This window comes from Ambystoma mexicanum, chromosome 1p (assembly GCF_040938575.1).
Source record: "Ambystoma mexicanum isolate Mex_15411 chromosome 1p, UKY_AmexF1_1, whole genome shotgun sequence".
Taxonomy (NCBI): domain Eukaryota; kingdom Metazoa; phylum Chordata; class Amphibia; order Caudata; family Ambystomatidae; genus Ambystoma; species Ambystoma mexicanum.
Genome location: NC_090921.1, coordinates 773,512,568 through 773,539,609, shown reverse-complemented (window position 1 = coordinate 773,539,609; position 27,042 = coordinate 773,512,568). Strand labels below are relative to the sequence as shown.

Sequence of the window (27,042 nt, the reverse complement as noted above, 5' to 3'; positions counted from 1 at the left end):
GCAAGATCGCCCTGCCAGTACTAAAACAGCTGACAGGCAACGGAAGGGCGAGACAGGTCCGCCAACACCTACTACTCCTAAGAGTAAGGAAAGACATTACTGCAAACATCCAATGACTGATCCCCCCCGCTTCCCCCTTTACTGATCATCCTCTTGCTTCATCACCAGAACGTGAATCCGACCCCGGTCATGGAAACCTGAAGGGCACCACACAAGCAGGAGGGCGGGAAAGTCTTGCTACTGCAGCTGGAAATTCGCACAGTCACCCCAGCCAAATAGCAAGAACGGAGCGACACCAGCCGCCCAGTCTGACCACCGCCTTGACGAGTGATTCCTTGCCGGTGACCATCTGAGGGTGGGCACGGCATGGTCTTGTCGCGCAGGACTTGTCAAACACGAACCAACCGCAACCTACTCAACCTACCAACGGAAAAAGCGACCTGGAGGCCCCCACATACCTCGCCACATCAGCTTCAAGCAGCATTCCAGAAGCTCGGGGAAAACCCAGATCGGGCAAACATGCCGGTCAGTAGCGTGACGCGGGCTGAGGCGGCCCCAGCGCAAGAACACTTATACGACACAGCCATTAAGGTTCAGGCTCAGGTCCATCAGAGTCGAGCCCACCAGACAGACCCTGAAAGGAATTTTCATTTCAGGAAGGCTCAGCTAACCATGAGGAAGATTACTCAAACTGCCTCATGGGACACGGAATCAGAAGACGAGGTATTCACGAACAAAGGGCTGGAGGTGTACTCGCCATTAGAAACAACCAGCACCATCGACCCCGAGCGGGCCCGAAATCAATCAGTAGACATTCAGATCGTAGGGTCCACAGGGTCCCTAGAGGGGAACAAATCCCCAGTTCAGGATATAGACCGACAACTGAGACCACAAACATCAAATCCAGCTGTAGGCACGCCTTCAGTGCTGGCTGAAACACAGCTGAGCGACAAGGAGCAACACGGCATAGTCCCTACAAACTCACCCCAGGGAGAAAAGACTGCTCGCAAAAATGAAAACTCTAATCAGAACGTAATAAGGGAGAAAAAAACGATATCAAAGACCCTAAAAAAAAGTCACCTCTAAATCATTAGGAGGGCACAAAGGTAACCCGAGCCTGACAAATCTAAGCAGCCTAAAGGACTACTTTCTAAAGCAACATAAAAGAAGGATAAGTCAAGAGTCCGAGCTATCAGATGCCGAAATCCTAGAAGCCATCCAAGACAACTCTCCACTGAGTAAAGCCAGAAAAACTGATACAAACCTCCAAGGACGGATTCAGACGGCACATGCACTCACCGACCATGAGACTATGCAATCGGGGGACCTGAATCAAAGGAGACCAGCGCTGCCTGAACTGTCTCAGCAAGAAGAAAGAGAAGAAGATCCGAACAAAAAGAAGTCAGACGTAACAAACAAGCTCCCCGAAGTCTCTCTCAGTCTCCCAAAGCTGCCACATGCGAACCTGCCAATCTCTGTGTCCACTCCAGATGGACCAAAGCAGACCCAAAATTTCTGCCCCAGCCAACAACTAGAAAATCATGTGTGGAACAAGCCGCATATTTTGGGAAACTTGAGTCAAACGTCGGAAAACCCATCTCAGCCTCCCCAAGCGAACGTATCAACTGCAGAAAGAAGACTCTCAGAAAGATTCGCGACACTCCACGCCGCTAAAGATTCAAACACCCAGCAGAAAAACAGACGGCCTGGGAACACATCAAACATGTCAGAAAATGACTCTCCCTCGACAAAGAAAAAAAGACCTTCTGTCAGTGATGTCTGCATTCTCAATAGTGCTAAACCCTTTCACAAAGCTGTATGAATCAATACATGAGGCCTTGAAAGATAATACAGCAATGATCAGTGAACTAAAGGACGAGCTAATTTTCGTGGAAGGCTATCTAACAGCAAGGCAAAGAACTTCGAACTCCATACATTCAAAGTGGGAGGAAAAAATAGACATTGTGATGTCAGAATTACTAAAGAAAGAGGGCAGTACGCATAAAAATGTGGAATTACCAACCAAAACCACACAGTCCACACAGACCGAGAAGAACAAAGAAGTTGCCCCAATTTTCACAAAAATTCCTCCAAAACATAAAGCCGACGAGATTACACCAGCACTACTGTCCCCCCCCAAAATCCACACCCAGGGGGAAAAGTCAAAGAAAAGACCAAAAGCGGCATCAAAACCTCTGCTGTTGCGCCCAAAGGAATCCCCTCAAAAAACTCTTCAACACCGAAACTGTATTGGGGAGACAGACGGGAGTCAACCAAGGGGAAGCGACAATGAACCCCTTACTCTCAAACTTGAAGCAGTCGAACGTAACAGACACAACCAGAATAAGTGTAGACTAAACCTCATCTTCAGATCTGTCGTACATATCGCTGTACTCTGACGAAAGGGAACCAGACTCCCCACCGCCGTCAAACTGTGACGACGCTTCAAAACAAACGCAAACAAACCCCTCAACTAAAGATGAACCTACTTGAGAATTTAAGGAAAAAAGTCACCCCGAGGCATCTAGGGAGCCGCTCAGACAACAATCTCGCTCAAACTCTCCATCTACTGCCCTAGAAGCTCTGAAAAACTTAAAGGAGACACATGAAAATGCCGGACATGAGCCACACAGAGATCGAGATCAGAAACACTACAAACCAAACTATTCCGCCAGAGCTCGGTCATTGAAGGAACAAAGAGGAAAAAAGGACGCTGCCTTAGACAAAGACAAGATCTTTGAATGGGGTAAACTCTTCAAGCTAGAACAAATATCGTCTAAAGACTCCTATCTGGTCCTAAACCGCAGAACAGTCTTAAAAAGACTGGGAAAAATAGGAAAACTCTGCCACCTAAGATCGGAAGACTTCACACTGGTCAAACCCTACCATCGGGAACATAAAGCAAAAGCTTACCTCCACTTAAGAAGAAAAACATCATTGGAGTTAACTCCCGACGTGCACAAGGACCTCCAAAAAATGGGCCTAAAAAACTACTGCCTTCAGAAACAATCGAAGGACAACGCCAAGGCGACAAAAGAAAAAAGTGAAGGTCCAAATCAAGACAGGGAGCGACACAGAAAACAACGCACAGAGGCTCCAGAGAAAACAAAACGCGGCATATGGCGACGAAAGGTGGTGGCGAAGAAACCAAACTACCCGTCCAACTACGACCCGAACTAAAAAATACGATGCTCCAAAAACACAAAGCTATCACGAGAAAAGAGAAATAAGACAATCTAGAACGGAACTCACAAAAGAGAGTAGACCATTAAGAGAAACGAACGCACCATCAGCACGCAACCCATGGAAATGGATTTCGGAAACCTTTGCGCAAAATCACAAGAAATAGCAACAAAACCAAGGACCACATCCGACGGAGAAGCAACGCATCGGTCCCTTAAACCCTCTAGTAAAATGCTCCCTAAACATGGCTTCGTGGAATACGAGAGGACATCGACATCTCAAAGCCTAGTGACATAAATTTAGGTTTGTTCGAACTGATCTGCCTACAAGAAACGTGGTTGGTTCACAAACCAGCCATGGACGGATCCGTAACAGAGGCCTCGCCCGCCTGCAAATCCATTCTAGGACGCCCCTCCGGAGGCATACTAACAGCTATCCGGATTGGCTCAGGGATCACTCCAAAAAGGAAAATATCAGAGGGTTATGGAATGCTGACGACTCTGTCTACATGGTTCCATCAAGACTTAACCAGAGACGCTTGGATAAATTCGGAGTTAGGCATAATAAACCTCTACAGGAACCCGGCGAAAACCAGCACTACAGAGTTCTGCACCATGGTCGCCAACCAAATTGACGACCTAACGGTGGAGCGGAAAGTACCCAATATCATCATCTGCGGTGATTTGAACTCTAAATGTGAGGGGAGAGTGAAAAACAAACAAAGCCCTAACTCAACGATGGACGAAAGAGGTCGAGCCTGGTCCCTCCTAATGAAATCAAGGAACTTCCACAACGCATCATTACTTCAAGATCGAGAAACACAAATTCCTACGTGGGAAAGACTGAGCTCGACCGCCACGCTGGACTATATATTCATCACGGAAGGGCTGATAGCTTATTTCACCGACTTTACGGTGGTAAAAACGCAGGAAATTGACCACAACCTCCTAGAAATGTCATGGAACGGAACAGTTCCATCAAGATCCTTCTACCCAGCAGTGGTGGAATCTAACCTACAACAAAACAGGCTTCGTTTAACTCCCGACAATGTAAAAATATTTTTTTCCAACATTGCGAGGAAAACTGTCCAAATAACAGAGAGCGAAAGCGACAGACGACCAGAATACGTTTCGCTTCTGGCCCCACACAAAACAAACTTTGAGGGAACAAAAATAGGGAAACCCACGCATATGCACTCTTGACACAGAAGTGACGACAAAAAGGCAGAATCTTAACAAATTGCAAAAAACGGCCATAAGAGCTGACTCGCCGGAAACATGGTTTAATTATCAAGCGGAACAAAAGTCCTACAAATCATGGCTAAAACAGCACCGGTTGCTCGTGTACCAAAACAACGCCGAAGTAATGCTCCATACTTGCGCCACAAGGAACACTCGAGACTTTTGGTCGCTACTGAAATCAATTAACCGGCAGAGGGCAAAAGTGCTGGCAAACTGTGTCCCAGAGTCAAAGTGGATTCAGCACTTTACGGAGCTATACCGCTGCCCCACCCTCTTCTAATATACTCCCGTCCTCTCAGATTCCCCATGGATCACTCTTTCATCGGTTGAGGACATCACAGAAGCGATCAACAAACTTAAATCTACAAGGGCCCCAGGGCCAGATGGCTTGACTAACACTGATCTCAAGGCACACCCACTACTATGGGCGCAAGCAATTGGCGAAATATTCACTCAAACTCAGAAAACCAAAGAAATTCCTAAAACCTGGACAGAGGCTGTACTGGTGCCCATCTATAAGAAAGGAAACAGAGACATCCCTGTCAATTACAGACCTATAGTCTTATTGTACGTCATAGGGAAGATTTTTGCAGCACTACTCCTCCGCCACTTCAAAGTCTGGGCCAGTGCCTCCCCGGCAGCCGATATGTTTCAAACGGGATTCCAGAAGGGAGCAGGAACGTCAATTAACCTATTGTTTTTGAACATACTCAAAGCAAACACAAAGAGGGGCACTGGAAAAGTCCACATGGCAATGGTGGACTTGTCCCAGGCCTTTGATCTGGTAGATCGAGAAAGACTGTGGACCAAGTTAGCCACCTGGAAATGTCCTGACCCGATTCTCGCACCAATAATGGCACTCTACGCAACCACCTCACTCAGAGTCCGCCTAAACCAACAAGGCACACTCTCAGAGCAAATCTTTACAAAACGGGGAGTAAAACAGGGCTGTCCTTTAGCCCCAGCTCTGTTTATTTCGTTTATTGGAGACTTCCAAGACTCAGAGAAATCAGTAAGATCCTTCCCACCGCGAGTGGGTGTCTCTAAAGTCTCAAGACTGTGGTACGCCGACGACTTAATTTTGATTGATCAGACAGTAGTGGGCCTTCAGAGACAGCTAACAAACTTGGCCAAATACATGGAAGAAAATAATCTGCAAATAAATAAAAACAAAACCAAAATCCTGTCTTTTTCAAAAGGCACAAAAAAGACAAAGAAATGTCCGGCATGGTTTCTCGATGAAGAAAAAATCGAAGTAGTAGACGAGTTTAAGTACCTGGGCATCCAACTAGACAGCACTTTGAATGACATTTCACTTCAAGCCTCGTTATGGTCAAAAATCAAGAACTTGACAGCCCAATCTCGAGCTGTCGACAGAAAATTCGGCAAGTTTTCTTGGACCCCGGTACTACAATTCTACAAAACAAAGGTAGTACCGGCTATAACATACGGCATGGCAGCCAACTTAACTTTACCTGCTGAATTTTGGCTGGGATTTGAAGGTTTTCTATGGAAATCGGTCTTGGGGCTTTCTACCTCAGCCCCCATGCCAGCCATTCGGCGCGACCTCGGCCTTCCTTCACTAGCCTCAGTTGTTATGCAAAGTGCGATTCTACTTTATAGGACTATACGGACCCCTGACTCTTTGCCGATTTTTCGGATATTAGAAAACGAACTGGAAAATGGGAAGTGCATACCACTCACTAACTGGGCGAAGAAAATTGGAAAAAAACTAGAAGAAGTCCACTGTACGGACGACCTCCTCATCTCTAATCCTGGGCGTGTGAAGCAAAAACTTTTAGAACAAGATTGGATACGTACTAACGAGAAAATCCTAACATACACATCCATAAAAGACTTGCCACCCACTTACAATCGCCCAAAGGTTCCGCTGAAATATTGCGAAAAATTTCCCGAAAAAAGGTTGAGAAAAACTCTTCGGCGGGCCCGCCTGAATCTTCTGCACACGAGAGAAATTTTGGCCAAAAGAGCGCTGGCAAATTCTCCTTACTGCCGGGTCTGCGGTCTAGTTGACCAAATAGAATCTGTCCGTCATCTACTCACTTCATGTGTTGGATTGGCGCAGGAAAGAAGGGCTTATTTGACACCACTCATCACGTGCCCGTTCACACTCGACGAAGAGACAATATGGTTCCGTCTAATTGCAGGCGACTCCACTAGATGGTCCAGAGCGGCAGCTAAATTTCTCGAAGTAGCTCTGGCAAAAGCCAGTGACATTGGCTCACTGCCTGCAACCCAGTAAGAGACCTTCAAGGAAACTCGAGAGTGGTGTCGTGAGTTCTTGCAAAAACAAAGAGGTGATGGCTGGAAGGTTTAGACTGAATCTTAACCACTGGCATTGCTCGGGGCAACCCTCCAGACCATCGTTCTTCGCCTGCCAAGCCATTACAGAAGGGGAAAGACCATATGCAAATCAGGCTTGGCCCCACCCCAAAAGGGGCAGTCCAGCCCGAACTGCTAGGTCACATCCCTTCTGCACGAGACCACAAGCATCCCCAAACATGTTTCGCCCTTGTTGGGGCTCATCAGTGAGGAGTAGCTTGGGTCTCTAGGCCCAGCAGGCACGGGACCCACGTCTGGGCATACCCGTCCCACTCGGGGTGACAAAGCAAAAACAAAGAGGTGATGGCTGGAAGGTTTAGACTGAATCTTAACCACTGGCATTGCTCGGGGCAACCCTCCAGACCATCGTTCTTCGCCTGCCAAGCCATTACAGAAGGGGAAAGACCATATGCAAATCAGGCTTGGCCCCACCCCAAAAGGGGCAGTCCAGCCCGAACTGCTAGGTCACATCCCTTCTGCACGAGACCACAAGCATCCCCAAACATGTTTCGCCCTTGTTGGGGCTCATCAGTGAGTAGCAGCTTGGGTCTCTAGGCCCAGCAGGCACGGGACCCACGTCTGGGCATACCCGTCCCACTCGGGGTGACAAAGCAAAAACAAAGAGGTGATGGCTGGAAGGTTTAGACTGAATCTTAACCACTGGCATTGCTCGGGGCAACCCTCCAGACCATCGTTCTTCGCCTGCCAAGCCATTACAGAAGGGGAAAGACCATATGCAAATCAGGCTTGGCCCCACCCCAAAAGGGGCAGTCCAGCCCGAACTGCTAGGTCACATCCCTTCTGCACGAGACCACAAGCATCCCCAAACATGTTTCGCCCTTGTTGGGGCTCATCAGTGAGGAGTAGCTTGGGTCTCTAGGCCCAGCAGGCACGGGACCCACGTCTGGGCATACCCGTCCCACTCGGGGTGACAAAGCAAAAACAAAGAGGTGATGGCTGGAAGGTTTAGACTGAATCTTAACCACTGGCATTGCTCGGGGCAACCCTCCAGACCATCGTTCTTCGCCTGCCAAGCCATTACAGAAGGGGAAAGACCATATGCAAATCAGGCTTGGCCCCACCCCAAAAGGGGCAGTCCAGCCCGAACTGCTAGGTCACATCCCTTCTGCACGAGACCACAAGCATCCCCAAACATGTTTCGCCCTTGTTGGGGCTCATCAGTGAGGAGTAGCTTGGGTCTCTAGGCCCAGCAGGCACGGGACCCACGTCTGGGCATACCCGTCCCACTCGGGGTGACAAAGCAAAAACAAAGAGGTGATGGCTGGAAGGTTTAGACTGAATCTTAACCACTGGCATTGCTCGGGGCAACCCTCCAGACCATCGTTCTTCGCCTGCCAAGCCATTACAGAAGGGGAAAGACCATATGCAAATCAGGCTTGGCCCCACCCCAAAAGGGGCAGTCCAGCCCGAACTGCTAGGTCACATCCCTTCTGCACGAGACCACAAGCATCCCCAAACATGTTTCGCCCTTGTTGGGGCTCATCAGTGAGGAGTAGCTTGGGTCTCTAGGCCCAGCAGGCACGGGACCCACGTCTGGGCATACCCGTCCCACTCGGGGTGACAAAGCAAAAACAAAGAGGTGATGGCTGGAAGGTTTAGACTGAATCTTAACCACTGGCATTGCTCGGGGCACCCTCCAGACCATCGGTCTTCGCCTGCCAAGCCATTACAGAAGGGGAAAGACCATATGCAAATCAGGCTTGGCCCCACCCCAAAAGGGGCAGTCCAGCCCGAACTGCTAGGTCACATCCCTTCTGCACGAGACCACAAGCATCCCCAAACATGTTTCGCCCTTGTTGGGGCTCATCAGTGAGGAGTAGCTTGGGTCTCTAGGCCCAGCAGGCACGGGACCCACGTCTGGGCATACCCGTCCCACTCGGGGTGACAAAGCAAAAACAAAGAGGTGATGGCTGGAAGGTTTAGACTGAATCTTAACCACTGGCATTGCTCGGGGCAACCCTCCAGACCATCGTTCTTCGCCTGCCAAGCCATTACAGAAGGGGAAAGACCATATGCAAATCAGGCTTGGCCCCACCCCAAAAGGGGCAGTCCAGCCCGAACTGCTAGGTCACATCCCTTCTGCACGAGACCACAAGCATCCCCAAACATGTTTCGCCCTTGTTGGGGCTCATCAGTGAGGAGTAGCTTGGGTCTCTAGGCCCAGCAGGCACGGGACCCACGTCTGGGCATACCCGTCCCACTCGGGGTGACAAAGCAAAAACAAAGAGGTGATGGCTGGAAGGTTTAGACTGAATCTTAACCACTGGCATTGCTCGGGGCAACCCTCCAGACCATCGTTCTTCGCCTGCCAAGCCATTACAGAAGGGGAAAGACCATATGCAAATCAGGCTTGGCCCCACTGCTAGGTCACATCCCTTCTGCACGAGACCACAAGCATCCCCAAACATGTTTCGCCCTTGTTGGGGCTCATCAGTGAGGAGTAGCTTGGGTCTCTAGGCCCAGCAGGCACGGGACCCACGTCTGGGCATACCCGTCCCACTCGGGGTGACAAAGCAAAAACAAAGAGGTGATGGCTGGAAGGTTTAGACTGAATCTTAACCACTGGCATTGCTCGGGGCAACCCTCCAGACCATCGTTCTTCGCCTGCCAAGCCATTACAGAAGGGGAAAGACCATATGGAAATCAGGCTTTGGGGTGGGGCCAAGCCTGATTTGCATATGGTCTTTCCCTTCTGTAATGGCTTGGCAGGCGAAGAACGGTGGTCTGGAGGGTTGCCCAGAGCATTGCCAGTGGTTAAGATTAATTTCTAAACCTTCCAGCCATCACCTCTTTGTTTTTGCTATGTCACCCCGAGTGGGACGGGTATGCCCAGACGTGGGTCCCGTGCCTGCTGGGCCTAGAGACCCAAGCTACTCCTCACTGATGAGCCCCAACAAGGGCGAAACATGTTTGGGGATGCTTGTGGTCTCGTGCAGAAGGGATGTGGCCTAGCAGTTCGGGCTGGACTGCCCCTTTTGGGGTGGGGCCAAACCTGATTTGCATATGGTCTTTCCCTTCTGTAATGGCTTGGCAGGCGAAGAACGGTGGTCTGGAGGCTTGCCCAGAGCATTGCCAGAGGTTAAGATTAATTTCTAAACCTTCCAGCCATCACCTCTTTGTTTTTGCTATGTCACCCCGAGTGGGACGGGTATGCCCAGACGTGGGTCCCGTGCCTGCTGGGCCTAGAGACCCAAGCTACTCCTCACTGATGAGCCCCAACAAGGGCGAAACATGTTTGGGGATGCTTGTGGTCTCGTGCAGAAGGGATGTGGCCTAGCAGTTCGGGCTGGACTGCCCCTTTTGGGGTGGGGCCAAGCCTGATTTGCATATGGTCTTTCCCTTCTGTAATGGCTTGGCAGGCGAAGAACGGTGGTCTGGAGGGTTGCCCAGAGCATTGCCAGTGGTTAAGATTAATTTCTAAACCTTCCAGCCATCACCTCTTTGTTTTTGCTATGTCACCCCGAGTGGGACGGGTATGCCCAGACGTGGGTCCCGTGCCTGCTGGGCCTAGAGACCCAAGCTACTCCTCACTGATGAGCCCCAACAAGGGCGAAACATGTTTGGGGATGCTTGTGGTCTCGTGCAGAAGGGATGTGGCCTAGCAGTTCGGGCTGGACTGCCCCTTTTGGGGTGGGGCCAAGCCTGATTTGCATATGGTCTTTCCCTTCTGTAATGGCTTGGCAGGCGAAGAACGGTGGTCTGGAGGGTTGCCCAGAGCATTGCCAGTGGTTAAGATTAATTTCTAAACCTTCCAGCCATCACCTCTTTGTTTTTGCTATGTCACCCCGAGTGGGACGGGTATGCCCAGACGTGGGTCCCGTGCCTGCTGGGCCTAGAGACCCAAGCTACTCCTCACTGATGAGCCCCAACAAGGGCGAAACATGTTTGGGGATGCTTGTGGTCTCGTGCAGAAGGGATGTGGCCTAGCAGTTCGGGCTGGACTGCCCCTTTTGGGGTGGGGCCAAGCCTGATTTGCATATGGTCTTTCCCTTCTGTAATGGCTTGGCAGGCGAAGAACGGTGGTCTGGAGGGTTGCCCAGAGCATTGCCAGTGGTTAAGATTAATTTCTAAACCTTCCAGCCATCACCTCTTTGTTTTTGTCGTGAGTTCTTGACAATGGACTTGCTTAGCCTGGCAGTGGCTAACCAACAGTCTCCTAGGGGTGGTAACATGCTGGAGGATCTCATGGAGAGAAACTCCTCTCCTGGGGATAAGTACGCTATTGGGAGGTACAGTGCCTTTAAACCCGTCCAAAACCATGTGCTATTGTATCTGATCCGATGACCGTAAGGTACTAAAGACCGAGAAAAGGAGGAACAGGAGACAAATCCCATTAAGCAAGGAAAATCAGACGACAAGCTGTGGCTAATCGACTGACATTACGCTAGGGAGGGACCCGCTGTGATGCTGGAAATGTATCGGAGGGACAAGGCCTCCGTATCCTTGTCCTTTACTGCTTTTTATCGTGTGTTCTGTTGTGTTTTCCACGCAGGAGTTCAAGTGGGACTTCTGGCGGTGCAGCCCTTTCTCTTTTGGTTTGGTGAACCATGGGTAGGCGTACAACCCTGTGCCCCTAGTGTATGTTTTTGGGCACCTGTGTGTGACCCACAGAGCAGGGTACGGGCTGGTGGCAGCTACGTGCTGAAATGACGGGTGCCATGAGCGTCCTCCATTTTGGTATGCCCTGGCCCTGTCATTGGAATCGGTAGATTCTGGATGGAGACAAAATGGCCCCCGTGGCCTCTTGCCTTCCATCACCTGTTACCTTGATCTTCCCAAAGTCCCGGGAAGCCCCGACTCTGTTCCTTCCCCCTGACTGGCTGTTGGGTGGAAGTTCCATATATGGTAGTGTGGGGAAGTGCCGACCAGACTGGCTGGAGCCTTCTCAACGACCGTATGTTGTGGGTACGCATGTGGGTGGGACCTGGGTGAATGGAGTGTGTGACGAATACGCATTCTATGTTGTGGGTGTCTAGTACCTGGTGGTTGACAATAATTGAGACAGCCCTGCCCGAAACCGGTATGAATGCAGTATGGAGTGTTGAATGGCTCGGTATTTGTCCCAATACACATAACATGTTGCGAGTGTCTGGAGAGAAGTGAATGGCCTGGATGCACCGTGTGCCCGATTGGCTGCCTGCCTGCCTGAATGCCCGTAGTTGTGACTGGATGCTTGAGTGTGACCCAGCGGAATGAATGGGAGATCAACAGTTTATCTGGGGACCTCTCACTGCTAGGAATCATGTTCAGAAGCTGAAGTCCACTACGACGAGTAAGGAACAAGTTACTTACCTGTAACTGTTGTTCTCCAGCATGGGTCTGGCATGGATTCACATGCTCATGAATATTCCCCGTCGTCAGGCTGGGAATCCTCGGTAAAGAAAAAATCAGTATCAGTTTCGTTTCTGATCTGTCTTTCGTAGTAGTAACCAATCACTGATCTCTGCGTCATACTGACCACAGCCAATGACTGCCATCTCCCTAAGCCCCGCCTCTGGCAGCCATCTTCAGATTTAGTAGCACGTGAAGTGGCAGTATGACCAAGTGAAGAGCCTCAGAGGGGTAGGCGGGAGGGTTCGCATGTGAATCCATGCCAGACCCATGCTGGAGAACAACAGTTACAGGTAAGTAACTTGTTCCTTCTCCAGCATGGGGTCTGGCATGGATTCACATGCTCATGAATATAAGAATACATAGCAGTACACACATGCACAACCACGGGATGTGGCAAAGGCTCAACATTAAGCAATACAACAACTCAACATTAAGCATCTCTTACCTCCTCACCAGGCTCACCTTAAGCAAACAGGTTGCGCAGCACTGCTTGGCCGACCCTGGACTCCTCCCTGGAATCCCGATCGATGCAGTAGAATCTCGTGAATGTGTGCGTCGACCTCCACGTAGCAGCCCTGCAGATGTCCAGCAGGGGCACCCCAGATAGGAACGCCGTAGTAGCAGCGATCGCTCTGGTCGAATGGGCTCTCGGACGGCCTGGCAGCGGTAGGATAGCCAACCGGTGGCAGTGCATGATGCAGCCGGAGAGCCATCTGGAAATAGAAGACTTCGAGAGAGCCTTCCCTTGATTCACAGGTCCAAAGTTCACAAACAGCTGTGATGTCTTCCGAAAACTCTTCGTGCAGTCCACGTAGAACTTCAGCGCTCTAGCCACATCCAGCGAGTGCAAAGTCCTCTCGGCCGGCAACGAAGGAGACGGGAAGAAAACAGGTAACACCAGGGGCTCGTTAAGATGAAAGTCCGACGGCACCTTGGGCATAAAGGAGGGGTGTGTACTAAGCACCACCCTCGAGGCATGGAAAGTCAAGTACGGTGCTTTGCAGGATAGGGCCTGGATCTCTCCCACTCGTCGTGCGGAGGTAATGGCCACCAGGAATGCAGTCTTCCACGACACAAACTTCATCGGTGCGGAGTGCATCGGCTCAAATGGGGGCCCCATGAGCCTAGTCAGCACCACGTTAAGTTCCCACGCCGGGGCCAGGGCCTTCACCGGCGGGAATGACCGGAACAGTCCTTTCATAAACTCTTTCACCAGTCGATGGGACCACAGGGACGTCCGTCCTGTGGTTCTGGTATATCTGGAGATTGCCGCCAGATGAATCTTAATGGAGGCATCGGCTAGCCCAGCCTTTGCCAGCGATAGCAGGTACGGCAGCACCTGAGGGGCCGTAATCCGTAGGGGGTTGATCTTCTGTGCTCGGCACCAGATAGAGAACCTCTTCCACTTGTGACCGTAGCATTTGAGAGTCGAGGACGCCCTGGCCTTTGCAAGAACCTCTCTGCAGTCGGCCGGTATATCGTACCCTCCAAACTCTAGCGCTGCAGGAGCCAAGCCTGCAGGTTCAGCGACGCCGGGTCGTGGTGGAAGATGGCGCCTCCTTCTCTGGAGAGAAGATCCGCGTACGCCGACAGCTTGATGGATGGGGACGTTGACAAGTACAGAAGGTCCGGGAACCAGATCTGCCTCGGCCACGTCGGTGCGACGAGGATCATCCTGCACCGGGACCTCTTGAGCTGGTTGATGAGTCGAAGCAGCAACGGCAACGGAGGGAACGCATACAGGTATAGGCCGTCCCAGGGGAACGAGAACGCATCGCCCATGCTTCTCGGCTGGGGAAACCTGCTGGCGAACCTCTGGCACTTCGAGTTCATCGCTGTTGCGAACAGGTCGATTTGGGGTTTGCCCCATCGTCGGAAGAGTTGATCCACCTGATCCTGGTGCAGCTCCCACTCGTGACACGTGGCGCAGCTCCCTGCTGAGCGAGTCGGCGATGGTGTTTCTTTCTCCTGCCAGGTGGAAGGGAACCAGGAACATCCCGTGGGCGACGGCCCAGTGCCACAGATCCTGTGCCTCCTTGGATAGGGCTGGGGATCTGGTACCTCCCTGCTTCCGTATGTAAAACATTGTCGTGGTGTTGTCCGTGAAGATCTGCACCACCTTGCCCTTGAGCGACGGGAGGAACGATTTGAGAGCCCAGAACACGGCTCGGAGTTCCAGGATGTTGATGTGCAGGAAGCGTCCGTCGTCACCGTCTCCTGGTACGCCGGCGTCTGAAAGTCCTTGCCCGCCGCGAGGTGCGCTAGAACGCCCCACCACTGAATCGCCCGCCGGAACACCTCGTTGAGGGGGACCGTGTCTTCGAAGGTGCCCGTCGCCTGCATCCAACGGGCGTGAAGAAATTCTTGAAGAGGGCCCATCCGTAGTCTGCATAGGCGCACCAGGTAGATGCAAGAGGACATCATCCCCAGGGGGGACTTGATGGACCTCAACCTGGCCACGTCCATGGCTAGCAGGCGCTGCACTTTGCCCAGAATGGTCTTCGTCCGTTCTTCCGACGGTGCCGCCAGGCGCCTCACTGTATCAAGCTTCGCTCCCAGAAACAGGGCCACCTGTGACGGCACCAGGTGGGACTTTGGGTCATTTATGGCAAATCCCAGGTCTGTTAGTAGCTGGACGGTCCTCGCAGTGTGTTCGACGGCGAGTTCCCTCGTCCTTGAGCGGATGAGCCAGTCGTCCAGGTAGGGGTAGACGTGAATCCCCTGCAGGCGCAGCCGCGCCGCCACAGGTGCTAGGCACTTGGTAAAGACCCTGGGGGCCGACTTCAATCCGAACGGCAGTGCTCTGAATTGGTAGTGGCGTCCCTGGACGACGAACCCGAGGAACTTTCGGTGACTTCTGAGGATGGGAACGTGGAAGTATGCATCCTCCAGGTCCAGCGACGATAGAAAGTCGCCTTCCTCCAGCTGTCCCAGCACGTGCTGGAGGGTGACCATCCTGAACTTTTGTGACCCGATGTATTTGTTCAAACGACGAAGGTCCAGGATGGGGCGCCAGCCGCCCGTCTTCTTCCTGACGATGAAGTACCTTGAGTACACCCCGGAGCCTCTTCGGGACGGGCTCGATGGCGCCTTTCCTGAGCATCGCCCGTACTTCCAACAGCAGTTGCGGGATGTGATTTTCCTTCCTGGCCACAGGTGGAATGTGAGGGCACTTCTTCAGGAATTCGATAGAGTGTCCTCTTGCCAGAGTATCCAGCACCCAACGATCGGTGGAGATGGACTTCCACACGCCGACGAACTTCGTCAGCCGGCCTCCCACCAGGGTGCTTCGGTGGGGGCCCGAGGCCACGGCCGGTTCAGTCCTGCTTGGAGGTGGTGGCCTTGCCGCCCTGGCCACCTTGCCGACGGAGGCGAGGCGCTCCCTGCTTGCCGCGACCCCTGTAGGCCTCCCGAGACGAGGAGCGTGCCGCCTGGCGGTAGGACGACGAGCCACCGCTGGATCCCTTGGAGGCCCCCTGTCTGCCTCCAGAACTCCGAAAGGGCCGTCGTTGCTGAAGGGCTCCTAGGGCGCGGGCCGTCTCTGTGTCAGTCTTTATGGCTTGGAGGGATTCGTCCACCGCCTTCCCGAACAAGTTGCTGCCGTCGAACGGCATGTCCAACACCCTGGTCTGGATGACGGAAGTCGGTCGCCCGGAGCCAACCCTGTCGTCGTAGGCAAACTCTGTTGCCCAGCTGGCGGAACCCGGTATCGGCAATATAGGTTGCCTCCGTTATGGCGTGGTCCGACGCCACCTCGCCTTCTTGAAGTATTTCCAGGGCCTCGGACCTCTTGTCGTCCGGTAGGAAGTCCAATATGGGGCTGAGCTTAAACCAGAGCTCCCTGTCTTAACGGGCCACGATCGCCAGGGCGTTGGCCGCTTTGATCGTCGTCGCCGCCGACGAAATGACCCGTCGCCCCATGGCGTCCAACTTCTTTCCCTCGCCGTCTGGAGGGGAATTCGACGTTGAGGCTCCTGACCCCGCCGCTTTCTTCTTCGCCGCCGCCGAGACGACCGAGTCTGGCATTGGCTGGGCCCTGAGGCTGGGCCCTGAGGCACAGGGGAGCGGTCTCGGGGACCCGGTACTTCTTCTCGTACCGGTCCCGCTTGGCTGGTGCCGTGGAGGCGTTCTTGAGTACCGACAGGCCCTCCTCCCAGATGTCATCGATTAGAGGCACCGCGATGACAGTCTTCCTCTTGGCCTCCTGGCGCTGATAGAGGAAACCTTCCTTTTTCTGCTCCTCCGGGCAGAGCTGGAACAATTCGGACGCCCTGGCGATCATGGCGTGGAATGAGCCAATCTCGTCGGGCGGAGATGCCCGTGCGACGGGAGACCTGTTCCGTCGCCGTCGCCCTCAGAACCCATCGTCGAGCCCACCGCGCCGTCATCTCCCGACTCGTGGGAGGATGAGGAGGGAACTGCAGGCCTTACGGGGGCGAGCGGAGGAGAGGGTTGGGTCCTCCGTTGTTTGTTCTGAGGACTTACCGACGGGCCAGGTTGCGGGTCCTCCGGCCTGGGCCGTGGTAATCTCGTCCTTATCTCAGAGCATAGGGACTGGATCGCAAACAAAATGGCCGCCGAGCTATCCTGAGGCCTAGGTTCCGGCTGCGTCGGAAGGGAAGGCTGCTCTTCCTCGGTTATCTCCCAAGGATCTTCCTTGCGGGACCGAACCTTCTCGAATTGTACTTCGAGATTCCTTGTGACCTCGGTCAGTTCCCCCTCCGAGGCCGACTCCGAGCTCCAGGAGGCTACCGTGCAACCCCCCCCGTTCCATCATGGGGGCCATGACGATGGGCTGAAAAGAGGATTCCCTCCTTGGCGGCAGGGAAGTCCCGGAGGCAGTCTCCGCTGGCGGGGTCTCTGCCGGCTTGGCCAGAGTCGCTGCGATCGCCTCAATAGAGGCCTTTGCCTGCTGGGTAGGGGCCTTCACCACCTTAGGTGCGTCCTGGGCCTTCTCCTTAGGGGGAGGGGTGACGCCTCGCTCCCCCTCTCCCGAGATCGGACGGGGCTTCTCCCGAAGCTTACCCGGGGTCTCGGACTTCCTCTTCCCCGAACCGGAGCGCTGGCTCGTGGTTGACGGTACCGGGGAAGGTGCGCCCTGCCTGGCGACCGAAGAGCCCGACCTTTCGGCGCTCCCGGAGCCAGCGGACTCGCGGCGCTTGGCCTGGTGTTGGGCCCCCGTCGCCGGGGCGCCCGCACAGGACTTAGAAGCCCGCTCGGACAGTTTCTTCTTCTTCTCACCCATTGAGCCCTTCTCCAACCAGCTGGCGAGACGAGATCGACGGTTCCTCATGGTCCGCTCCGACAAGTTCTTGCAGAACTGGCAGTCCTTCTCTACATGAGTCTTGTCCCCATGAAGACAGTAGAGGCATCGCGAATGTTTGTCCTCCTTAAACACATTCTGCAGCCCGAATCCAGGGCAGCTACGAAACAGCTTGGGTCCGGGTGACGAACTCGCGTCCTGGGCCATCTCGAAGTAGGCCGCAAATCTTCTGGAATCCTCCAAGGTTGATTCGACGAAATCTTCACCCTTGAGGGGTGTAGGAAAATCCCGCAACGGGTACCCGTTAATGGGTGTAGAAACGGTGGAGCTTGAGGCTCGATTAACCGAAAAAATTTGAAAATTCACCTGAAAAAGCGCGAAACGCGCAGTAAAAGCTCGAGAGCTAAGCACGAGGACTCCCAACACTTGAACATGCGGTAAAAATCTGAAGATGGCTGCCAGAGGCGGGGCTTAGGGAGATGGCAGTCATTGGCTGTGGTCAGTATGACGCAGAGATCAGTGATTGGTTACTACTACGAAAGACAGATCAGAAACGAAACTGATACTGATTTTTTCTTTACCGAGGATTTCCAGCCTGACGACGGGGAATATTCATGAGCATGTGAATCCATGCCAGACCCCATGCTGGAGAACTGGAGTAACGGAAGCTTGATCTTGAAGCCCTGCTGGACGAGAAGAATTGCTGTTGCTCTCCTTCGCAATCTGAAAGCTGCTGTGCCTTCAAAGACTGACCCACAGAGGACCTGGTAAGGCGCCCTCTTCCCGAGCTACGAGGGACCATCGTGCACAGCAGATCTTTGCCTAAGCTCCCTGGTAAACATACCTTCAGCAGGCTGCCGACCCGATACGGGGATTGCTGCGGAACTCAAAGGAGAAGCGTCCGGACTGTTGTCCGCAACTGTCGACGACCGCCGTCGCCGACTGGAGCCGCTGTGCTCCCCTTTTGCCTAAGAACCTTCATTGATCCAAGGACGCTCTCATCCGCATCGTCGCCGCTGTATCCCGCTGGAGAAGGCCTGACCGTTGAAGCGCCGAGGAGCATCCCCCGGTGGGTTTCCTGCCACCCAAAGACCACAGAGACGCCGACGACTCGACGCCCTTGCTTGGCCACAGTTCTTCCAACTCTTTGCGGTCCAGAACTATTGACACCGAGGTGCCCCGCACAACTCTTCCTTGCAGGACATTTACGCTTCCCCGTCAATGAGCACCGCTATGAACGAGGCGGCCAATTCACTGTCGTAGCTCGACCTGTTCTCCGTTGGACATTCGACGACCCGTGACTCCTGCCTGAAAGGGAGGACCACTCAAGAAGGACCGTCGATTCCCAGACAAGGAACGCTACAACGCCAAGGTACTTTGGAGTTACAGAACTATTGGAAAGTCTAGTGTGAACAATACATGGACAGGGCTTGTATCTTTCTTCTACAGGTTGCCCAGGTGAGGGGGATCTCCACACAGAACTGCGTTTAACGGTAGTTACCAGTATTCTGTCAATTGCTCAACCATCTTGCTTTCCTTCCTCTCTATACTGCTGGTTTCCTCTTTATTTTGATCTGTGTGTCATTCTGATCGTATGCACTTTAATGAGATCTGATAACGTTAGTGGTACCACTTTAAAACTACATATTTGCCACTGTTGATTTTTGGAGTACAAAGTGAGTTATCGTGATAGTGTACATGACCTTGAATATTAATTATATAAAGAAAGACTGTTTTAACCGATACGGTGTGTGGACATTCCTTTGTGGGTACTTGTGGACTATACTGTACTTAAGAACAAGCACACATCACTTCCTGAGAAGCTAGGCCTTGATTGCTCGTCCACTGCTACCACAATAGAGAATCTTCGCAGGGGTCCTCTGTGCCTCTTCTCTATCATATAGAGAGCGGAAGTACAGACCCCCCCCACCAGTCTTTACACCCACTATATAAGGCCATCAGAAACCAACAAGGAGAACGAGAAGGAACGAAGAGAAAGAGCGAAAGCGAGTCAGGACTGGAGAGACCAACTCGAGGATGAGAACGGAGACCAAGGAGGGTGGGGCCAAGGTCAAGAAAGCGAGAGACAACGAGAAGGGCTTGGCAATCGATTGCCTAGCTCTTCTCGTTCGTTCTCACTTTCTTTACCTTGGCCTAGGGGCCAAGCATATCACAGAACGTAGAACAGGACAGCCCAATAGAGGGACGTGGAGGGTGTGATTCAGGAGACCGCACGAGGATGCCCAGTAGGCCGTTAGGAGGCAAAGTAGAAGACAGAACGCCAAACGCTATCAGAATTACACTTGGTGGACAGCAAGTGAAAATAAGACCACAACTGGGAGTTGCCTTTTCGCCCCAGCAAGACGACTTCCCCTGACTAGGGGAAAGAGTCTCCTTAAGAGGGCCAGCAGAGGGCCCAACTGAAAGAGAGTAGCATGGCGTGACCTGTAGTGGGCAGACCGTCGGGTCTGACAACTACACAGAGACCAATACCCCAGGCTTGCTACAGAGAATCAAGAACGAGCCGGGGAAAACTATTAAGTGCTGTTGGCACCCGAGAATATAAGAGAAGCACGGTCGAAGCCACTATTGATATCGGAGAACAGCATGAGGCTCCAAGAATTGGCGCCCCACAACACAGAAGGCTGACTGTCATCTGGGATCCTACCGAACCGGTGAAGCTCCAATACAGGTAATGCAAGTAATCTAAAATCCAGGAGGAACGGACAAGTTGTTTAAGAAACTCTTGAGACATTCCATGAAACTAAAGGCAACAAGGGGAAACAGTGAACTGAGAGCACCTACCTCAGCGATTGAAAAGACACGTTTTCTGTGAAACTGAGACCCCAACTCCCTCAAACGCCACAAAAGGGGGGTTAACTTATCGGCCCTGGAAAGTACAACCAAGTGGCCTAAAAGGACAGGAGGTACGGAGATAGTTCATGCTCTCCTCTATCCAAACATTAATAGCTGGGGAAACACCTGCCAACAGAGAGAATCACTGTACACCCCCCGCTCCCGAATCGTCTAGGACTAGACCATCAAGCCAAACCCTGATCATCTTCCGTCGTCAGTCTGTTACACATTGATGACTGGCCAACACCAGGTCCTGCCAAGAGTTCCGTCTCTGTAGCTCATGCCTTGATCTTGTATTCCTCAAAATACAAAGAAAACCCTCATCCTTGTCATTTTATTCACACTTGAAAAAACTGAAAAACCTAATAAGTGTGGGGTTTACAAGCCATAAATAAACAGAGAAGGCAGTAAACCATTTTTGTGATACAGTTCCCTGGCCAGTCCCACAGAAAGGTGGGTCTGGGAAGTCTAGAGGAACTCCAGGAACAGCTTCATTGTCCCAGTGGGGCGGGTCAAAAATTGTATAAAACCTACAGACTATGAAAACCTCCCTAAGGGAGCAGCAAACTTTATTAAGAATTGAGATAGACATTGGGGAACAAGCTCTGAGAAAGGTGGCATTCTCCTAGCCCCACAAAACCTTTGTTGGGTTACCGAGAACCCATAACTTTTGTGGAACATTTGTTTTGAACAACCTGAGAGGCGTTTGGACGCTTTACATCCAGGGGAAGGGAGTCATTCTCCTGGATTGCAAACAGTAGCTGGATTTTATGGTGTTTTGTTGTAGTTACAGGGATGGAGTAGGCGGCTTTGTGACTGGGACAGTGCTTTGTTTTGACTCAAATTGACTTCCTGATGAGCACCAGAGTTTCTTTAGTTTAGGTAGGGAAACCACCTTAGAGTTAGAGGCAGATGGGTTTGTTTTTTATTTAATAAAAGTCTATAGCAACCACTATTGCACCACTTGTTCAGTCTCTTAATTCTTTTCGCCACAGTTAACTACTGTTGATGTCATAGCCTTTGCAAAGACTTAGCATTTCTTTTTAAATTATTCCCACTGCTCAATTTAGGAGGAGCATGTCAGGAATTGTACTCTACTCTTTGAAGAGCAGTTCCAAAGAATCACCACCTCTGCCTTCTCCTGGAGTCACTGATTTTCTTCAGCAAGGAGGAAGACTTCTTCCTCTTGTTCCTTCTCAATCTGGTTAATAGGGTCAGAAACTCTGCACTCGCAGCTCCCATGTTTAGAAGGGAACCCCTGAGGATTTTGAAGGGGGTACAGACCGTTGCACTAGCTTCACCCCATTTTCCCTTAAGGATGTGGCGTTTATTGCCTGTCAGAATGAACAATGCTGTTTGTCATGATCTGTTCTTCTCTGCATGGCAGTTGAGTCGTGGCATGCACCTGACGGAAAGAGTGAGTCTCTGCCTGGCTACAGAGAAGAGGCAAGTGAATATGGGGAAGCAGGCACAGGGAAGAAGGTAAAAGGGTGCTCCGTGGATCGGATCAGAGTGGGAGGGAGCCAGAATGCAGGGGAGGGGTTAGAACTAATGTCTACTCAGAGGAGTCGCAGTCCTTAAGGCTTAAAGCCAAGGTTTTAGGGGCTCCAGGCATTGCGCCAGAAAAAACCTGAGAAGAAAGGTATTCAATAGAAGCAAGCTGATTGTGTAGAAAAAAGATAACTGAGAACACGATACTGTATGCTATATGTATATATATGGTGGCATCACTTTTGCAGCCGTGGAGTGTATAACGCTTAGGCGAGTCGGCATGGAGACACAGCGTCTTATGAAGGTGAAAGCTTTCCTAAGACAGCTGATACTAGCCAAGATGAGGGATCCACGGGAGGATGCACTTTTTTAGAGCAATTTTTTAAATTGAGGAACAGGCCATAGTTATATGATACGATATATGGTAAGTCATTTATAACGCGCCTGTACACTAGAGTTTCTAGACGAGACAAGGAAGGGAATACAAAAAGAGGACAAAACAATGATCTTACTAGGCCTTGTGTCATTCAGATCGCACAAGTGCAGGGGGAGTAGGGGGAAAAGTGCGAAAGGGGGGTGGGGGGGTTTGCAAAGGAATTCGTAAGTGCTGCCAGGGAGGTGCGGATAGTCAGGGGACCCGGGGATGCAGATGCAGTCCCCGTTATATCAACTGCTTCAAGGAAAGTTGGATTAAAAAGTGATTTAAAAAAAATACATTTTAATTTTAAACGAGCAGAACACGTGCAGCGGGAAAACAAGAAAGCCCCATTTCCTATTCTTTTCAACGGAACTGCCTGCACCCAGACTGTTAAGGAGTGCAAGGTAGATTGGTACACTTTCAGGATATCAGCACAACATTTGTGAATTCGGCAGCAGACGCAATGGATAAAAAAAAAAAAGAAACAGATATGCGACTTACGCTAGGACACGCTTCTCCACAATATGGGTGAGTGAGTTGAACACGCCTTGGCGGACAATGGTCTCAAGTGGGGGAAAGAAGTTCGGAATGATCTGTGGGAAAGAAAGGCAAACTTTATTCGTCAAGTTAGTTTTTGTTACCACCCACTGCAATAAACTCAAGAAAATGTCATGTTCAAGACGTTAACACTTATTTCTCTGTGGAAGTGGCTGTGCCTGGAGGATTGCCCGGGTACAGTATGCCCCTTATAGGTATCCCGAGTTAGCTTTGTAGCAGGAAGACCACCAGAATTAGTTTCAAGTGGGTTGGACATATCCCACTACCAGGACTAGGCATGGTACTTTTGCTAAGGAAGGTTTAACCTTAGAACACATTGTTAGATACCACCGAAATAGGGAGGCAAATTATCCACTCTAAAGAGGCACTTAGGCACTATTTGGCTGCCAACCCTCAAGTTACTCCTCGGCAGAAGGCTCTAGCCATCACAATGCCAGCAGGTTGCAATACACCGATAGAACACTGACTTCTGGGTTTTCAGTAAATAGTGGACTATAGCTTCACTCAGGGAACATATGCAGTGATGACATTGGGGTCAGCCATAGCTGGGGCAATTATCCCATAATTGAGTGGTTAAGTCTGACAGGGGAATCTGTGAGACTGGAAGTCTTCCGACACCTTTCCTTGTTGACCAGTGAACAAAAAAAGAAAATACAATTTGGTCAAAATGTGACAGCTACTTATAGAACCCTAGGTAAAGGTAAGATGGGTAGAAGTGCCAGGGAGGGAGCAAAGTAATAGTGGTGTGAGAAGTACCCATCACCTCAGGGATAGGGCACAGTTTAGGCAACCACAAAGATACAGAGATGAAGACGATCCTTCACAGAAAGAAGAAACAGCAGTCGAAGCCTGTGAAGATGGACGAGAAGAAAGGAGAAAGAAAGCAAACGGTAGCTTTAAAGGTGGACAATGGTAAAGGCACTACACCAGACTCGCATGATAATACAGGTGATAAAACAAATCCAGAAAAATGGGCGAATGGTACTTTTGAACTCTGACACACACGTTTCTATATTCAGAGAAAAACACAGGGAGCATTTAAGTTACATTCCAACACATCAGCAAGTACTTCCACTGGGAAAGTAGTTGAGGGCAATAAAGTGTGCTTGGTTATAATACAGCTTGAGGGGGAGCACCCAAAAGAAAAACAAATATTATCTTGGCCTGAGTTGAACATAACACAAGATGGTCTTTTAGCAGAAAAAGACTGGCCCAGCTTCACAGTAAGGAAAACCCTAGAGGGGAAGAAGCCATTAAGCTTTCCTTAATCAGAAGAGGTTGAGGAACACTCGGTGAACACCTATGCAGCAACATGGGCTGTTCTAGGTGTAGTACAATTATTCATGTTGGTCATGAAATTGATGGCCCACCACATAGAATGACAGTGTTTGTAACACCAAAGCCTCAAAAACAGTATCCAATTAAAGCACAGGCTATCCCACATTTAAAGATAATGGTGGATCAATTATTAGACCAAGGGGTTCTTGTACAACAAGGAAGCCCAAGCAACAAAGTACTTCTTGCAGTGTCCAAGCCAGATGGTTCATATCGCCTGGTAATTGACTTTAGAATACTCAATGCCAACACACACACACACTAAGGCTGTTTAGAACATGCACGGTTCAGGCCTTTTTGAGTAGCATGCACAGAAGTATAAGACAGTATTAGATCTGGGTAATGGACTTTTTGCACAAACTCTAGACCCAGCAAGCTACAAGTACACAGCTATTACATTCAGAGGGAAACAGTATAATTTCACAAGGCTTCCACAACTAGGCATATATTAGTTTGATTAGAAGGGTTTGCCAACTAAGTTTCTTGCTTAGCAAACAAACATTTGAATAGCAATTTTGTACTTTTTAATGTCAACAGAAGTTATTTGTACCCAAGACATGAAATAATAATTCGCATTTATCTAGCAAAAATGAGAAACTAGACAGCATTTCAGTGAACCACTGAAGACATTTGTGAGATGAGTTTCTGTAAAATCCAAAGATTAACTGCATGAATGGACACTGGTTTACAGTTATTTGAAAAAGAAAGAACATTTCTTGCCTAGCAGTTCGACACAGGCCTTTGCCACTTTTAAGACTGGAGGAAATGGTTACCTGCTGCACTCACCCCATAAGCCCATGTGCACTTGCAGTGAACAGTGAAAAGAGGTTGGAGAGAGCCCTGAGGGCAACACAAGAATGCAGGCTCAGCTGTGTTTTCATTGAACTGGGTAATTTTAATACTAAGGTATGCTACACAGGTATCAATTTAATTAGCAAACCTACAGAACTGCTTTGCAAATTGATATGAGACACTGCTTATTGTATGCCTTGCACAAGGGTATAAAAATAGCTCGGGGATATTTTCAAGCAGAATTCAATCCTTTCTGGAGGGTATTCAGAATCACTGGAAATATGTAGATGACATACTAAACAAATGATGATTTAAATGAACACTTAGAAAAGGAAGGTGAAATAATCAAAAGGATGCTTGCAGCTAAAGGTTACATTTTCAATTTGAAAAAGTCTAAGAAAGCTCAGAAATAAAAAAAATATTTCTGGGGTTCTTACTATCTTATGACGGGACTTGCCCCTCAATTCCTTGATAAATGTGCACACTCGAAGAGTCCACGCACACTTACAGGCATTGCTTGGTCTTTTGAATTTTGAGCATGCATACGTTGCAGACTACGCAGTGATAGTGAAACCACTATATGACTTACTGAAACCAACTTCTGTACAAAGGACTGGAAGGGAGAGCGTGCACACACATTTTGCACCACATTTATCAGCAAATGATTAAAAGCAGTCCTCTTCAAAACAGGAGCACAGATAAAGATGTGGAAGTGATTACATTTCCTGGTCAAAATGCCTTGACATATGGAGTACGTAATCATGGTGAGACTAAATCCTTAGCATACAATTCACATGTCTGTACAATTCCTGAGCATAAAGTTGCTCTATGGAGATGATTTTGGCTGCAGTACAAACTATAGCACAGAAAGAAAGCACACTAGCTGCAAATAAAATCATTCACATAAACATACCATTAGAGCAGTTGGAATCAGCTACAAGCTCTAGTATCTTACATGCAAAGGCACTACACTCAAGGTGGGTTCAATGGGCATCTTCACAAGCAGCAACAGACAATATATCACAAACTACAGCTGCAGCAGATGTATGATCTTGAATGTCTCTAAAACCAGAAGCAGCAGCAGACATCCCACTTTGGATGTTTGCAAGCCTCATATACTGCGAAGGGAGTGATGTTACAGCAGTTGGAACATTCTCTGCATATTCTGATTCCTGTGCTGCTGTGAAAGGTCACTTCAACCACAATAAAGCTTTTGTGCACATCAAAGAGGTACATTCTCACCTTTTTGACTCCAGTAGAGAGTCATACAATCAGCCGACAGTTGAACAGATGAGCTTTATCCTTAGCACATACACTATACAAAAGCGAGGTGCAGGCTGATACAGGTGAAGTCTCAACACTAATTAGAATATATCCGCTTGAGTTAGGTCAGTTCTGGGTGTGCCAGTATGTTATGTTAAGTTGATTTATAATGCGTACCACTGCCATTTCCATGGCTTCCTGGCACTCTTGTGGCTCTGTAAGGCAAAGTGGGGTGGATTGAGGAATAAGACATGTATTATGCTCAGAGGTTCATGATGTGTGTAGAACCACCAGAAACTGGTGTCTGTTGGTGTGTGTGCTTTCTGGGTGTGCTGTGTTTTGTACAATGAATGTTTAATGTTTCTGGATGGGTGGAGTCAAGTGGTTCTGATGTTGGGGTTTGCGAGTTGGTTTGAGAGCGAAGTGGGGTGTGGGTATTTTAGCAGGGGGTGGAGGGGTTCACTAGCCATCTGGACGTGAGTGTTAAGTGTGTGGTGAGGGAGGGTGGTTGGGAAAAGGAAATAGTTGGCAGGTTTTTGGGTAGTCTCTGGATAATGTGCGGCTATGCCATTGTTTTTCTTTTTGAAGAATGCTCACCTTTGCATTGGCGTAAAGTTAGATCAGTGGGACAAGGCTGAATAAATAATAAATAAAAAAGGCAGAAGAGGAAGGGTTAGTATAGTAGGGATTATTGTGCTGGAGACAAACAAAATACTTACCTCTTAGTAAAGTTTCTTAAGGAGGTTCCTCCCACTGATTCCTGATCTATGAGATCCCTATCCCAGCCCAGCTGCTCCCTGGAACTTTTCTGCCGCCAAAGGATGCAGCGCAACTCCGTCCAATGCCTCTATGTGCCCTGCGCCGGATATCACGTTGAGGCCAGTATATAGTGGCACTGCGCTCCTCAGTTTCACCTTGTTTCCCTAACACTCTGAAGCTGAGGC

General features: G+C 50.2%; 1 protein-coding gene across 2 annotated transcripts in view; it reads right to left on the bottom strand.

Moving 5' to 3' along the window:
- The window catches only part of INTS3 (integrator complex subunit 3), a 1,800,341-nt gene that overhangs the window by 1,132,532 nt on the left and 640,767 nt on the right, over positions 1-27,042 (bottom strand). For both annotated transcript variants that reach the window (XM_069651244.1, XM_069651252.1), the window contains exon 13: positions 22,652-22,743. In XM_069651244.1, coding sequence (XP_069507345.1) covers positions 22,652-22,743 — 92 coding nt within the window. The remainder of the gene's footprint in view (positions 1-22,651; positions 22,744-27,042) is intronic.